Source organism: Atractosteus spatula, chromosome 23 (assembly GCF_055471065.1).
Source record: "Atractosteus spatula isolate fAtrSpa1 chromosome 23, fAtrSpa1.hap1, whole genome shotgun sequence".
Lineage (NCBI taxonomy): Eukaryota > Metazoa > Chordata > Actinopteri > Semionotiformes > Lepisosteidae > Atractosteus > Atractosteus spatula.
Genome location: NC_142728.1, coordinates 1,703,134 through 1,719,651, shown reverse-complemented (window position 1 = coordinate 1,719,651; position 16,518 = coordinate 1,703,134). Strand labels below are relative to the sequence as shown.

The 16,518-nt window shown below is 45.7% G+C and overlaps 1 protein-coding gene across 1 annotated transcript; it reads right to left on the bottom strand.

The window, feature by feature from the left end:
* Positions 1-151: 151 nt before the first annotated feature.
* LOC148816039 (surfeit locus protein 4) lies at positions 152-16,313 on the bottom strand. Its single transcript, XM_088940712.1, has 6 exons — positions 16,031-16,313; positions 5,083-5,269; positions 3,582-3,658; positions 3,342-3,385; positions 2,453-2,639; positions 152-1,566 (listed from the first exon to the last, which is right to left on the bottom strand). Exons 1-6 carry the CDS (start codon positions 16,076-16,078, stop codon positions 1,300-1,302), a joined length of 810 nt encoding a protein of 269 aa, XP_088796838.1. The 5' UTR covers positions 16,079-16,313; the 3' UTR covers positions 152-1,299.
* Between the last annotated feature and the right edge of the window lie 205 nt (positions 16,314-16,518).

Here is a 16,518-nt window from a genome sequence, read left to right as displayed (position 1 = left end):
TAGCTGCCCTTGAGAGATTTGTTCAGGCTGCCACAGTGCAATAAACAGTAGGAGCTCCTGACCAAATACACAGCCCTTAAGGCCACACTTGTCATTTCTCACACTATTCCCAAAGCTCCACAAGCAGAAGAAACAATCAGAACACAACCACGACATACATAATTTTTATTCTTTTTTTTATCAGTCTCAAAAACAAATAACCAAAAAATACATTATAAATTTGAGGAAACCAATACACTTGAGGCTTTTTCTCTCTTTTTTTTTTTTCTTGAAGCAGAACACTGAGCGAAACATTTCTGGGAGGTTTTTATTTTGATATCTGCGTAACAAGGTTGTGATCTTCCATTGTAAACTCTCTCCCCTCACAAAGACCACCCAGAGGGACAGTGTGATTAGTTACAGGCCATACCTTTATTCATGTGGCTTGTGCCAGCTGACACCAATACTAAATTTAAATATCCGAAACAAAATAAAAACTAAAACGTGGTTCTTAAAGGCCTTCTAGGTTATTTTTAAAAAAAAAGTAGACTTTGCACACAGTCCCCTATGACATTCACTGCCTTCCAGTAGGGGGCGCTTTAACTTGGCTGGGAAGGTTCTCTTCCATCATACTGCTAGGGAACTTCAGAGGGAATGGTGGGGAGGTCAGTGCCTGAAGACGCAACATATACACCAGTACATGTAGACAGCAGTGTGAGAAAAGTATGGGCACAGCAGAACAAGTTAAAACGCAGCTCTCGGGCACTGGTTGCTAAAATTGCCTACAGGCTTGGTCTTAGCCGTCTAGCAGAACACTAGGCTTTAAGAAAAGGTACATAATTCCTGCTGAAACAACCATAAATACAAATGTATATATTTACACTCCCTGATGCGATTCCAAAAGCAGCCATAGCCTTTCCCAGCATCACAGTCGGCCTCTTTTAGCGCCGAGCAGACTCGGCGTTTCAGCTGGGGGCAGGGAGGTGACGTTCAGGAAGCGGCTCGCTGGCGGAATGACCCCTCGAACCAGTTCGACAATCTCGCGCGTTGGAATTCACGACGATATCAATCAGTCTTTTTGGCAACTTAACGGGGGGGGAAAATATGTTGGGTGGGGGTGGTGCTTAAAAAAAAATCCAGTAACGACCATCTCTAGAGCCGATAAAAATGACAAAACTAAAAAAAAAACAGAAGAAGAAGAGGAGGAGGAGGAGCAGCTGGGCGGCTGTCGGAGGAATGAGAGAGAGAGAGAGAGAGAACTCGCTGGCCGCGGTGGAGGCGGCAGAGAGGCAGCAGATCGGCTCCCAGGGGAGCCCGCCTTCACCACTCCTTCTTCTTCTCGTCCATGGACACCCCGCCTGGCCCCAGCGCCACCACCAGGAGCAGCCCCCCGATGACCGACATCGTCTGGAAGAAGTCGTACTTGAGGAAGTCGTGCATCGGCTTGTAGGCGGGCACCGTCCAGAAGGCGTTGAAGTAGACGTTGATGGCGAAGAGCCACACGACCAGCGTGAGGGCGGCCAGCTTGGTCTTGAAGCCGATGGCCACCAGGATGATCAGTGCTGTGCCGACCATGTTCTGCAGGATCTGGAACGCCAGGTGGGGGGATGTGGAGGTTAGTTCACCGGGAGAGCCTGACTCCCACCCTCTCCAGCATGGTGGGCTTCCAGATTCTCCTGCTTGGACAGCATGGGGAGCAATCTTTCTGCAGAAACTGACAATGCAGCTCTGAATACCGCTGTTACATTGGGACGTATAGTTCTTTTACCAGGGTAGCTAAGGTTAAAATATTTAAGCAGCACTAGGAAAAATTACATTGCATTTCCCATGAGTTATTACACGTTTGTATTGGTTTTATTCACTCTTTGCTTTTTATCAAACACCCTCCTGGGTGACACACAGTAGCCAAATGAAGTAAGGGGGACATTTTAGGGGGGCCAAACTGTACAAGCCCAGAATGGAATTTAGCCAGAGCCCACAGGCTGAGACCCCACTATTCCTATGAGTGGTATCGTTTCAATGACTAACGTCTCTCCCCAATAATGGCACCTCCTACAGGATCACGTAGGGGGGTAAGGGTTTGAATATTCTGAACGACCTACTGGTTCACCAACACCACTTGCAGCAGCACTCTGAATTTCCTCCAAGTGCCGCCAAGTACCGGCCTGACCTTCTTAAGCTTTTAAATATATCAAGATCAGGCCACAAGGTGGTATTGCTAATCGCCACAGGAAACACCTGAAGAACATAATTGCTTATTACGGTATCTACCATATACTCATCCACCACAACTGAAAGAGCTGATGCAAACAGAGGGAATGGGATTTGTTGAACAAAAGCAGGGAGATTAAAGAGCCACAGCACAGCGCACAATACCAGCTACCGTTTCCTGCGAGCGAACTTCGCCACAGATCACAACGTTAACTCAAGCATCTGCACATGGGTGTCGGAGGGGCGGAGGATCGCTACTCACAGAGAAGAAGCTGGGGTCAAAGTGCAGCAGCGTCATGAACATGAGGACCAACAGGACGCGGCCCCCCAGCTGCATGTACTGCTTGGGGGAGCTCTCGCCCATGGAGGGCACCCCCGCGAACATGCTCTTCCCCTCCGAGCGGGACTCGGCCAGCAGCAGCAGCAGACCCCCCCCCAGCGCCAGGTTCCTGGGGGGAGACAGCAGAGATCAGGCACTGCGCACCCATCACAACTCGCCAGCGCCACCCACCGCCCGGGCCAGCAGAGCACCGAGACCAGTTCCATCGAGACAGGGTGTGCAACTGCACATCAAACTCCGGCAAACCTCGGGCTTCACGGACTTCGCTCCGACGGACCTCGGGCTTCACGGGTGAAACTCGCCCCAAGACGAATTAGCACGATAACGCCAGGCACACTGCTTACGACGGGTGATTGAGATTCGTACGATTTTGCAACTAAAAAACACCTTTTTAAAAACACACTCGAATGCTAACGATATGTGGAAAAAAACAACAACCTTGTAAAACGCAGCAATAATAAAATGAGGTCAACATGCATACAACATAGGTTTAAAATTGAGGAATATCAGCAGTACCCTACAGGGGTTGGTTAATTGCAAATGCTTTAGCGTTTATTTGACAGTATACTGTATTTACTACACTCATGCAATAAAAACTGGAAAACACCAACTCGATGTCGACACAATGGTAGCATTCTTGGTAAAACTGTTGAAAGCACAACTCTATAATATTACTGTTAATTCCCAATGTACTCAATACTATTAAAAGGAGCCGATAGGTTAGCAGAACCATAATTGTGATGAATATTAATTCATATGGGAGGTTTCAAGTTTCTGTAATCCACCTATACAAATCGAGCTCTATACTTACCGCATCAAAAATTTAAGATCCCACAAAATGCTATAAGCAATTGTCTGTAATGAAAGAAAGAAAAAAAAAAGATCAGCAGTGGGTTTACTTTACTTTCTTTTTGCTTCTGTTGTAGATGCTATTGTAAGGCACTTCAAGTTCCTTTAAAAACACTCATAAGACTGTATTGTTAGAATATTTTTCAGCTCAGACTTCTCCTGGATTTGTATCTGATCGCAAGGAAAGTACAGTCGTACTCACCTGTAGTGCTATGATTCCAAACAACCCAAAGCAGGCATACTGTACAAAATTTCTACTGAGAATAAGGACACAGCCTCCTATAAAGGACAGACAAAATGAGAAAGTCAGTTTTGTTTCCTTCAGTTGCTTTGACATATTCAATTCAAACACTGAACTTTACCATTTGATTCTGATAAGCATGTACAAGAGCTTTGATAAGAGACACGAGCACCCATTATTTTTACATGAGATGTTTGCAAACTGTTTTGGCTGGTTGTTACTAAAACATTTAACTACTTATTTTTTACAGAATCAATATCTGATCACTAAATAATATGCTGTATAACAAACTTAAAATGCTATTATATTATGCACCAATACAATATTGTAAGATAGTATTATCTAGCAAATAACCTAAATCAAGAGAACCTAAATGAGTTTAAAATAGCGTGTTATTTTATGATGTGAAACAGAGATAAAAGTTCTATATATACACACACTATCCCGGGTGTATCTCAGACTTATTATAATCTAACAATTTCATCATTTTCATTCATTGCATCTCACGGTGTGCAATTACAAAGTTATAAAGTTAAAGTTAATTATAAAGTTAATTTTTTGTTCTGCCATGGGAGCTACTGAAACAAAATCTCTCCATTTGTTTACGATTACAGTCATGGTGATCACAGTTGCAGTACTATTTCCAGTCAGGACATCCTTCATACTCCTCATTTCAAACAGATCACTACTGCACTGCCAGTGTTCATTGTTCTTGTACTGTAAAACGGCACACAGCCCCGATACTCCATGAACTGTCCTCTCCTAAATGTGTCCTTCGTTCAGGCTTCTTGGCACTGTCCTGCTTTACTGTCCGAAACCTCATGGAAAACTTTCCGATAGGAATGTGGGTATTTGAAACAGGATTTTCGCCGAGATTTCCCAAGTGCATCAGCAATCAGAGAACAAAAATCCTGAAATACTTCAGGACATCAACGAACCCCAAAACGGTCTTGCCCAGCTACCTGCGGCCTCCAGCTTCTTTCTGCTCGTGCAAGTGCGATTGTAACACAGCGGTCCAAAAATAAAAAACTTGCACTAGTTGAAGCACCCATTCGACTTACTGGTCCTACCCTGCCCCCTCCTGCAGGACCCTGGCGAGAGACAGGCACACAAGATGCAGGACCTACGAAAGTTTAAGGGCCTACGAAGGAGGGAAACACTAGCGACTCACGAAAAACGAGCTGGAACAACATGCTTGCGATCAACTCTAGGTGCTCCAAATCAATAATCACACGCTCTCTAGCGGCTGGTCGCTCGACTCGCTCCATCAATCACGTGGTTTAGCATTAGAACAGTTTAAAGTGCATCATGTCAATCAACTAATTCAATTGGTGATTCGCCCACTTCTTGCACATTTTAGAGAGAGAGTGCCGAGGGCTACGAACACCACAATCCGGCCCTGTTTGCAGCTGGTTATAACGGGCGTCCAGGCTGCCCCCCGCCCCCCCAGAGCCTCTCGCACCTAACTGGCCCATGAGGTTGAGCAGCACGAAGCAGGTGGCCAGGAAGTAGCCACAGCTCCACGTGGCCTCGATGTAGTCCCTCTGCTCGTTCCACTGGAACCACATCCGGATGCCGTCCTCCAGGAACGTGCTGATGAGGCACAGGCGCGCCAGGTGGGGCAGGTACTGTTTCGTCATGCGCAGGAACTGCCAGGAGAGAGACAGAGGGAGCTGTGAAAGCAATGAAGCCACCTGGAGCTGCACAACCAGTCGTCAATATGGGGCCCCAGTACGGTGCATATTGTGAAAGCAGCCTGTTGGCTTCACTGTTGATTTCTTCGAAGGCCGCGTGTCTAATCGCAGCAAGACGCCAGCTGTATTCCACACTGCAATCTGTCCTTCGCATAGCATGCTGTTAATTCAGGTCTTAATTGAGGAATATCCTAATGTGACTGTGACTTATTAGTCAAAGGGCACTTTAGTCTTCATGTACAAATAGATCAGCCATCTCACTGTTTACCTATAAATATTGCACATGTTCATATGCTCATTGGAGTACTTAAGAAATTTAGAGTAAAATTTCAGTGCAACTGTAACAATGGGGTCACAGTGGGTTTCAGTGAGCATCACGTATTGGTCAATTTTACTGTACTATACTAAAGTGTGAGGGTTGCACAATGACACTGGTGAGCATTGCTGCCTCGCAGTGCTGGGGTCCTGGGATCAGTTCCTGGGGTGCTATCTGTGTGGAGTTTGCATGTTCTCCCCATGTTCTTGTGGGTTTCCTTCCACAGTCCAAAGACATGCTGGCAGGTTATTTGGCTTCCCAGAAACCTAGCCCTGGTGCGAGGGTGTGCGTGCCCGACAGTGGACTGGTGTCCTGGCCCTGGTGCGAGGGTGTGCGTGCCCGACAGTGGACTGGTGTCCTGGCCCTGGTGCGAGGGTGTGCGTGCCCGACAGTGGACTGGTGTCCTGGCCCTGGTGCGAGGGTGTGCGTGCCCGACAGTGGACTGGTGTCCTGGCCCTGGTGCGAGGGTGTGCGTGCCCTACAGTGGACTGGTGTCCTGGCCCTGGTGCGAGGGTGTGCGTGCCCTACAGTGGACTGGTGTCCTGGCCCTGGTGCGAGGGTGTGCGTGCCCTACAGTGGACTGGTGTCCTGGCCCTGGTGCGAGGGTGTGCGTGCCCGACAGTGGACTGGTGTCCTGGCCCTGGTGCGAGGGTGTGCGTGCCCAACAGTGGACTGGTGTCCTGGCCCCTGTGTTCCTGCTACAGCACCTCGCAACCCAGAACTGAAAGCAGCAGTTAGAAAGTGGATGGAGGTGTTGTTATAAATATTCCAGTTACAACACAGCAGTTCAGCCATCCCTGTACATCTCGGACATTTCTACTGGGATGAATAACTCACTCCTCCTACACAAATCCTATTAATTCATTTAGGAGTTTTTCGGGGATGCACTAGAAGGCAGAAATGCCTTTACGATATAGAAACAACTGCTGTCTTTTTAATAACTGAATATAAGCTGCTTTTCACAAGGCTTTAGAGAAATAAAATGGAAGGCAGTTTGAAGTTCTATTTCAATACAGCAATCGGACAGATGGGACGTAACCAGATAAAGACCTTTAAATGAGGCCAGAGTTCACAAGGTTTGAGAAATCGCTGCCGAAATTGTGACGAGATTCCTCAAAATATCACCACTGCAATCTATTGTAATCCATGTGTTATACTTCAATACAATATAATACAATATACAACCACCTCTCGTTTAAGCTCGTATTTATTAAGGTAAAGAAAGGCCTCTCCTGTCCCGCCTCTCCAGATCCAAATACAAGATGTGAAAGTCCCCAAAAAACATGGTCCTGTAAAAACATGCATATCCACAGGAAAACACACCTGGAGGGACCAAATGAAAAGCTTGGGATTCAGGATACACCTAACAGGCTGAACGCAGGCAGCTCTGACGAACCAGTCCAGTGCACTCTGCATGAGAACAACAAGCCCTGGAGTCTGCTGTCAGTGCCACTGCACAATGAAGTCATTCATGAGCAGCCCGTGTTTGTTTAAACATCTCTCAAACGCCTTAAAGAACGGAGGTATTGAAAAGACCAACCTTGACCATTTACAGGAAGGCAACATCGTCTATAAAGGTTCACCAAAAAACTGAAGGCAGGAAAGGGATCTATTGAAGATCCTCACAGACATACTGAATACCCTTCCGAAAGCCTGGTGTAGGAAGAACAGCGACTGAATATTAAACAGAGCATAAACAAATTCCTTGGGATGTGCACCAGATCCAGAACATTATCAGCAAATCTGAGTTCCGAACAAAATGAGCTCGTAAGAAAAAAAAACTTTAAACTGTTTAACCATGTTAAACAAATGAACTCCCTATCAAAGGAACAGTGTTGGTAACTGTGTATTAAAACAATCCACTGAAAAACAGCAAACAGCGATTCTAAACAGGAACCTCCCAGCCTTGAACTGTAGAGATCATGAACTCAAGCTTTTTGGGCCAAACTACAATACATTCAGAATCCCTTAATTTTATACTGAATCACTCAACAATAATTTCTTATGAACATGCAAGAGGGAAAAAGCTTAAAAGCTTGGATTACCTTTAAAATGCCTTTATTATCTATGGTCAAAGAAAAACACCTTGCACTAATAATGCAATTCCCTTTATTTTAACCGTTTAATTAACATCAAACCATATATAGTACATGCCACTATGCTGACTTCAGATATTCTAGGTGCACAACTGGGCTTCCACAGCAAAAAGAAGTTTGTCAGAGGTTTAGAGCTCATGGGCTAAACTCCCTTTAACTGACTGGGGTAATGGGCAGTCTCATAGTTAATGAGCCCCCTTCCCACACATTTCTTCATTATTTGCCAATGAGGTTTAACATCTTAAAGCACACATGCAAAGTCACCTATATACTTTAAAAACCAAAAACTATCTGATGTAAAACTGTTCAATTTCCAGTGGATACTGCAGGATCTTTTCAGATGAGTTTCCTTGGGACCATGCCAGCTGGAACAATTTTTGTGTGCATCAAAAGGTTTAAACGGTCCAATTAAGTAGGTATTACAGATAATTTAAATAATTCAACCAGATAAAGGAGCTTGGATGAAGTAAAAACCAGAATACTGCAGGCCCTCTGAGAACCAGGTCTGGCACGGATGCTGTAGGGAGACTGAAGAACGAGACAGGGCTGAAGCATGAACCTACCCACCTTAAAACAAGACAAGGCACTGAGACAACATCAATGGGCACAGCTAGTCACACTGTCAATAAACCCTCTGGTCAAACAGAATACCAGCTTAATGTTTAACATAAAACGCATATTAACCTTCTGAACCCTCTCGGCAAATAAAAAAGATGCAGTCAGCTACCTGACACAGACATTTCATTTGGCACATTAGGATTTAATTTATCAACCACCAAGTTCTCAGAAGAAATTGCCTACTATTAATAAACCTTCTGAAGTGAAATTCTAGGTCACTGCGAGGCAGCAGTAACTGAAATATTAGCTCAAGTGTTCCCATTTCACGTTTGATAACGAGCTTTGTATTCGCACGGCTCTCCACTGTATACTCTGAAGATCTTACTTAACCTGCATTTACAACAGAGTCAAGCACTCCAAGAAAGATCTTGGTGGGGAAAACTAATCATTCACGGTCCTTTACTGAACACACGCCCTCTGCATCGCCAAGAGAAACGTTTAGACGGATTCTTAAACCTTTCTCCACCTTCTGCTACTCAGCAAAAGCAATTTGCTTATTATATACAATATTATGCTTAGAAAACCAATGCGAACGAACAAGGTGATCCGCTGGTTTTACTCGGATAATACTAAGAGTCTGATCAGCACCATCATCTGTGAAGAAGGGAGGGTTTCTGAGTTTTGGGCACAAAGTCTTTCGTGTAATAGTCTAGTGGCAATGGTAAATACTGTACTGTGAGCTGAAACCAACTAAGCAGTTACAGCATTTGCTGTAAATAAATGTTGCATTGCTTTTAACTTGAGGCCAATTCCAATATTTCTGTGGCAGTTCCACAGGATTATAAGACCAGGCTGCAGTGTCGGCACAGAAACATTACATCAGTGCAGTGCGTTTTAAACTTAGAACAAGAGTTACTGTACTTCCCTGAACTTTACAGTGCAATACGCAACAGTGTCACTGACTTTCTAAACGGTTGAAAAATTTATGGAAAAATTTGGAGATTTGGAAAAATAATAGAGGCCTAATAACGGACTAAACAAAATTGTTTTTCTGTTAATGCTTCCAAAATCAAACGTAGATCTTTTTAGCATAGCAAGAACTTTTTTTTTCTTAGTTACACGTTGTGCAGGCCTTCAATTTTGCAATTGAATACTGTATGGGAAAAGTGGTACCACCCCACCACCACTCACGTTAACCAGTATTTTGAGAGCAGGAGGTGTTATTTAGGCAGCGTCTGTCCCGAGCTACAATTGAGCAACGTTCCTGCTCCTCTATCTAGCTCAGCGCTCGGAGCTTTAGTGAGTCAGCGAATGTCTCGCCCCTCCAGTCCTGCACACAGCACTCCACATCAGCACTCCACTGGGGCCAGCAGCCAATCAGAGTTCAACAAGTACCACATGCACTCTGCGAGCTGACATGAATGGAAATCTGAGCCACCAACCAGCACAGCCCTGGAGTTAGTGTGTGTACTGCACACAGCACCTCAGACTGCTAATCTGGGCTGGATCCCAGACTCAGAGCTGATACACTGCCTTGCAGGTTGTGAACTACAGCACAGTCACTAAATGCCCTCCTTTCGCAATGCCTGCATTGTACAAGAACACAAAATGCAGGTTTTAAGTTTCTTACAGCCTTATTCTTGTGCCTCGAAGCTCCAGCATCTGGCTGATCTCTGCCACCCACATTCTTTTAACGAATTAGAACTTCAATTCCAATATTCTTTCTTTTCTGTGTTCAAGGAAATCTACTCCTACAAAATGCACACTACTATTATTATTAACACAGACAGTGTGTTCCAGCAGTCCACATTGTCCAGAGGACGAGTCTAATAAATCTTCTTATTTCCTTTGCTACCTCTAAAATTCCCACATTCCTACATATTTTGTAATATCTGTATATTTAACAGTCAGGAGTCAAGCTCAGTAACATCTATTAGGACGGCAGATAGCGGTCTAAAAACAGATTCTTGTAATACCCCATTAATGACATCATTATAATCTCTATGTTAAATCCATCGCCCAGCTCTCAATCCACACACACTCATTGGATTCCTGGAATCTGAAAATTAACCTTCTTTGTGGAGCTTCAACAAAAGCCTTTTAAAAACCTAAAAGCATTAGCTGCTGTTCAAAGAAATCTAGCAAGTAATAGTTCTACTCCCAGGCTGACCGCTGTTTTGGTCTGAGTTTTCAATGTGTTGGGAAGGTTTCTTTTCTCTCGATGTTGCCTCACCAGCTTCTTGTTCCCTGACACTTGCACACTTTGTGCTTGGAAAACAGCCATCAGTCACTAAACATGTAGGACCAATGAAGAGAAGATCAACATATCTTGGCAGCAGGGAATATCAGGTTCTCATCTGCTTCAAACCACAGAAACCAGTATAGGTTTTGCTCCAGTGAGGCAATGTAGCTCAGATTATCAATATTACTTGTGACGTCTCCCTGACAGTTTTGAGGAGGCTGGACAGAGTAACATACATTCAACATACGTCACAGTTCTGTTACACATATTTCCAGCGACTTGTTTTTCCAGTCCATGGTCAATCCCACTCACTGCTATGCAGACCTCCTTCACATCAGAACATAATCAGACGTTACAGTATACCTGACAGACCACGAAAAATTAAATTCAAAAACTTCCAAGTTGAAGTTGAGCTTGTGCGAGAAGCAATCAAGCTTGTCCTTTACTGATCTTTAAATCGCCCCGAATTAAACATGATCACAAGTACTCAAGATAAATGTAAAAAAAAGTTGTAGTGAATAACCCAACCCATTACCCAGTTAAATGTAATGGATTCAACGACTGGTGTTCCTCATCATTTATATCATCTCAATACATCCTTGAAGCCCAAATACTACTTTTTGTTCTACGAAGTATGGTTCCAATAGAATTTCCTGTATTAAAATGCAAGATTTCAGTAGACCAATCCCTACAGAATAGTGCTTCTATATAAAGAGGGAAAAACTGAGTGCAAAAAGACTTTTTCACAACACAGGAATATAATTTACTCTTAAGTGTATTCTTTGGATATGACCCGAGTTTCATAAACTCTCATAAGCGTGGACATAAAAGGAGAGAGTTTTCCACAGCTCTGTAGGCCTGCAGGGGTACAACACCAGGCTGGTGTAAAAACCGTGGGCTTGCCTGGACAGGCGCCGACGAGCAGCCTCTCCCTGCCTCAGACTGAGCCTTAGTCACAGAACATTATCCTCACTTTGATTGCTGTTTTTTTGGGGGGCAGAACACGGTTTAAAGACTGCAACAAAACTGACCTCAGACCTCTATCGGTAAATACTGTCAATGTCTTCAGATGCCACGAGGTTTCTGAAAACAGGAACAACCTTTAAACAACCTAGAGCTGAACGAAAGGTGGTAAGAGATGGTGCAAGCTGTGAGGAAGAAGCAGCCGGATGAAGCCTACGACTTTATATTTCACTTGTATTTAATCCCATAGTTAGGTAGGCAAGCCAGGAGTCCAGAGCCATAACCATTAGTCCATGATGCTGCCCCGTTGAGAAACAACAGCAAGTGTCCTGGGTCTCACACCAGGGTTTCCAATCGCTCCAGCAGGGTCCAGTGAAGCCATGTTGGAGAGAGACAGAACTGGGTGCTCTGAACAAGATTATAAAAGTTACAAAAGTGAAAACGAGTGACCCAATCCCAAAAAAATTTGACATAATGCTCCTTCGTTTCTAAAACAAAAGATGCTTTCAATTAAGGACAACAGCTGGAAAACTAAAGTGAATACTTCTCTTTAGTTTATTATGCATCTGTGTCAGCAGAACTTCAGGACAGATGGCAAAGATAACACCCTAAATGCAAACGTTGCTTTCAAATATGCTGGTAAAAAAGCAGAGGCATCAATGCCTGATATTCTGCGCACACCAATGAAAGCTGAACCCAAATCCTAACCAATTTTAACAAGGTCAGGAGTGGAGGGGGACTGGAGACCGAGGGCTATGTGGTAATGCCGCCATTCGGAGGCGGAACGTCAGACACGAAGCCAAGGTTTCAGCCGACGACTTACACAACCAGTGAAAAAGGAAGCACGACCTGAGCGCATCCGAGCTCAACTCAAACGGCATGAGATTCTGATCAGGTCTCAGGAGCTGCTAGCGCACTCAGGAAGCTCTGCAGTGAGCGGAGGTGGAAAGGCCCCAGTAACATGAACTGAGGCAGGAAACGCCTGCCTCCCTATATAGACGAGGCAGTTTCAGGGGGACTACTGTTACACCCGCAACAGACACGGCTGCCGTTACTGGACAGAGCCGCCACAGCACTCCTTCTGAGGCCCTTTCCCTCGGGCCTGCCTGGCTCTTCAGTCCTGTCGTTCAGGTGTCTAGGAAGCTACGCAAGTATCGGCGAACTGCACGCCAACGCTGCTGTTATTTGCCGAGACCCGAATCCAGAGTGACTTAAGAGCCCTTACGAACTTCTCATTATCTGCGGGAACCACCGATACCAAAACAGTCAGACTCCACTGAAACACTAACCCGCTCAGCGGTAGGGTTTCTATTAGTAGTACAACATCAGACTTCAGCAAGAGTTTCTGTGACAGCAGCCGGCAAAATCCACCATCACAGAGATTCGGAAAACACCTCCCTATAGCCCCCACCCCCCAACCCACCAAACAAACTCCGAAGACTTTGAACACGTGACATAAAAGTCAAGTGTTCATAAAACTTCTTCAATTTCCTACAATATCAGAAATAATCTTGAAAATATGGACAAGGTAGGTATTCAATACAAACTCTCTGCCTCCATTATGGACAAACAAATTACGGAAAACAGGCAGAGACGCATGAACACATTGATCGCAGTCTTAATATCTGTTACTCCCTTCCAGGGAGTGTCCCACCTTGTGCCCACGGCTTACCAGGTTAGGCTCCGGCTCCCCCTCAGCCCTGCACTGGGTAAAGCAGTTCGAAAACGGGTGGATGCATGAGCTATCCGTTTTCCTTCCTGATCAACATCTGCCGTCAACAGTACCAGCTCCTCAGAGCCTCTTCAGGGCCTGACATGTGGCATGGGGAAAGTATGCTGTCAGACTGCCAACTGTTGATACACATTAGCACTGACCTCTATGCTCATCCTGTGTGATTTCCTTCCCAGGTGCTCTCCTGTGTAATACTGCATCACTGCCTACACTTATATAGGTCAGGCATTTTGTCATTTCAAACAAACGCCTACATCAGACGACGGTTCGTGTTCGCCCGAAAGAAAATGGCTATCACCCGTATTCACCTCCCTTGGAATTGCTCACGTTTTATTGTACTACAAGGTGCAATCAAAATGTCTTTAATTGGGATTTTTGGCCACTGATCCACACAAAACACTCTATTAATGTCAAAGGGAAAAAACAATTCTACAGATCCTCCTAAATTAATTTTAAATTGTGCATGAGTGTTTACCTCCTTTGCTGCGAAACACTTAGATAGGCTCTGCTGTAGTGTTTTGAGTCAACCAATGGCAAAAAAAAACCCCAATGAAATACATTATGATTCTATATTGTAACACAGTAAAATGTGACAAAGTCCAATGGGGGTGAATAATTTTGATAGCCACTGTATGTTCTTTGTATTGTATAGACACACTACATCTGCTGATTTCATAATTACCCAAATGACTTTATTACAAAAGGTAAAAAGGCACTTGCTCTGAAGTGAAGGAAAGCCTATGACCATGCTAAAGACTTTCACAAGCTACTGTGAGCTACTGAGATTTCAGAAGATGGATCAGGCCCACAGAAAGAAATAGCATGTGTGTAGTCATCGGGACTTGTCCATCACCTGGGGGCTGACGCCTGCCTTTTTATGCACGTTCGGACTTATTTTTGATCCGATTATTGATACAGATTTGTGCAATTGCCCACCACTTCACCCCCTGGGCATTCCTCTGGTACCAGGCATGCACATGCACTGTGAGTACAGAGCAGACATCAGTGATGCCCCCGGTCGAGATGGCTCACATCTTTTACATAATTGTGTTTAAACGCACTGTTTATTCCCCTGTGATTGGAAGGCCTTTGCCAACACAATTTGCATGAGAGCTGCTTCTGTTCTGGCTCAGATAAACAGGTTTGCTTAAAGATCTGTATCTCAGGTAAAGGGTAATAAAGAACCAGCTCGCTTAAAACTGGATGTCCTAGTTTTAAAATACAACCTGAACTCTAGTGAAGATAAACCATTGTCTTATGAAATTCTGTACCTGGCTGCTCCCAGGTGATTTCTTATTTTACAGTAACACAGGGGTATATAACTGCTCCAGATAACTTGCTTTCCAAGCTTGTCACTAGAACTGGTGTGTCACTTGTAGCTGTTCTGGTCTCATCAGCAAGTTACTGACCACTGCGCTACAGCCCACAGGGGCAACAGATGCCCATGCTGGTGTTTGTACGCGGTCAAGAAGACACTGTAACCAGAATCCAAAGTATTAAAGTCTTTTACCTGCCCTTTCACAGTCACCAAAAAAAGGAAACTCAGATCCTTACCCTCAGATTTCTAGTGACGTTGAGAAGAAACTTTATAGGCCTTAAAAACCTTGTTTCTTCACAACAAAACCCAGTGCATCTATTTTTCACACTAAGCGTTCCTGACTTTCGGAGCTCAAGCATCATCTACACTGGTGGAGCACAGCTCATCGCTGGACAGCCTTTACAAAGTGCTAGCTTGTTTATAACCCCACTCGACTGGAAAAAGATCTCCAGTACCAAACAATGATTATCCAGCCCTTTCAGTGCAACACAATTAGCGAATTCACTAACACATTCACATTAACCACAGATGGAAAGCAACACTGCACCACTCTATATCTGTCAACGATCAAATACATCTACAAAGGCATCCTTATTCTTTATAAAAGTGCCACGTTCGTGAGCATCTTAACTTGGGACACTCTGGGGGGGGGGGGACATGAGCGTTTTCTTTGTCTAAGAAATCAAATATAATGAGCAAACGAGGAAGGGGGGCTAAGTTTATTTTCATCAAAGGAAAATACTTCACACGCACGCCAGACCGTTCTCCCTGCCGCTGTTGGGATGGACTAACGGGAGCGGTCGTGCAACAGGTATAGGCAACAGTTTCACTAGTGCAGTTTCGCGAGTGAGCGGGCACGCTGCTGCAATATTTGTTTAAAACATCGTCGTCCGTTTTCTCAACAGCAATTAATGCGTGACATCAATCCCACGGACGCACGCGTTGCACGGGGGAGAGAGAGAGAGAAGAGACAGACAAAACCCCCCTGGCTTTTTAAAAAAAAAAAAACAAAAATGACGGCAGGAAATAGATGAGATTTAAAAGATTAACCAAAACGGAGGCAGGTAAGTGCTTTCGGGCGATCTCTCTCACGGTGAGTATCAGGTGCCCCCCCCAGACAGGGAAGCACGGACTTTCTACAGATCAGTCACCGCGTCTACTTTCTCGTCACATTTTATTTTATCCCCCTGCACGATGCGCGTTTTCGAGCCGATGTTAGCCTCCCCCCGACAGCAGGCAGGCAGGCAGGCAGCCCGCCTGGCATGCCGAACAATGAAAACAACAGCGATGCACAGCTCACGCCGTGGGTCCGGAAAAGCTCACACTTCCAGTGCCAACTGTGCAATTTCTGTCCCCCCCACCACCACCACGGCCCAGTCATGCAACAATCGAGCCGTGCTGACGCCCCCACCCCCCTCCTCCTCTTCCTCCTCTCTGCCCCAGCCTTCATACCCCGCTTCTGTCTAGCGGCCGCCGGGCCCGGACGGTTACCTGGTCCGCCACGTCCTCGGCGGTGCTCATGAGGTCGTTCTGCCCCATAGTGTCGCTGCGATGGCGGGTCGGCTGCTGCTGCTGCTGCTGCTGCTGCTGCTGGTGCTGGTGACTGGGTGCCCCGGGCCGGTGCGCTCTCCTCCTCTCCGCTGATGTGTCTCCACTCCTCGCAAACTCTCTCCCAGCGCCGCTATCGCAATCGCTGCCGCTGCCTCGTCTCTCTCCCTCCCTCTCCCTCTCTCTCTCTCTCTTGCAGGGAAAGGCCGCCTCCGCCCCACAATGCTCCGCGCCGCGCCGCCGCGCGGCGCCCCCTGCCGGCCCCAGGCGCTCGCGGCGGGGGCACATGCCACGTCGGCTGGCCTTTGCGGAGACCCGGCCGCCGCCTGCTCTGCGGGTTACAACCGAGCTGATAGCAACGGCGCACAGGGGTCTCCCCGCCGAGGACATCTCCCCGGAGCTGCTCAACTCGTTTCTCGTGTTAAGGATGT

Bases quoted from the DNA above. Each gene is read 5' to 3' on its own strand.
- LOC148816039 (XM_088940712.1), bottom strand. From the start codon at position 16,078: ATGGGGCAGAACGACCTCATGAGCACCGCCGAGGACGTGGCGGACCAG. The intron at 2,640-3,341 runs GTAAGTATAGAG...GTCTCCCCCCAG, and splicing joins GATCTTAAATTTTTGATGCG to GAACCTGGCGCTGGGGGGGG. The intron at 1,567-2,452 runs GTGAGTAGCGAT...CTGGCGTTCCAG, and splicing joins TTGACCCCAGCTTCTTCTCT to ATCCTGCAGAACATGGTCGG.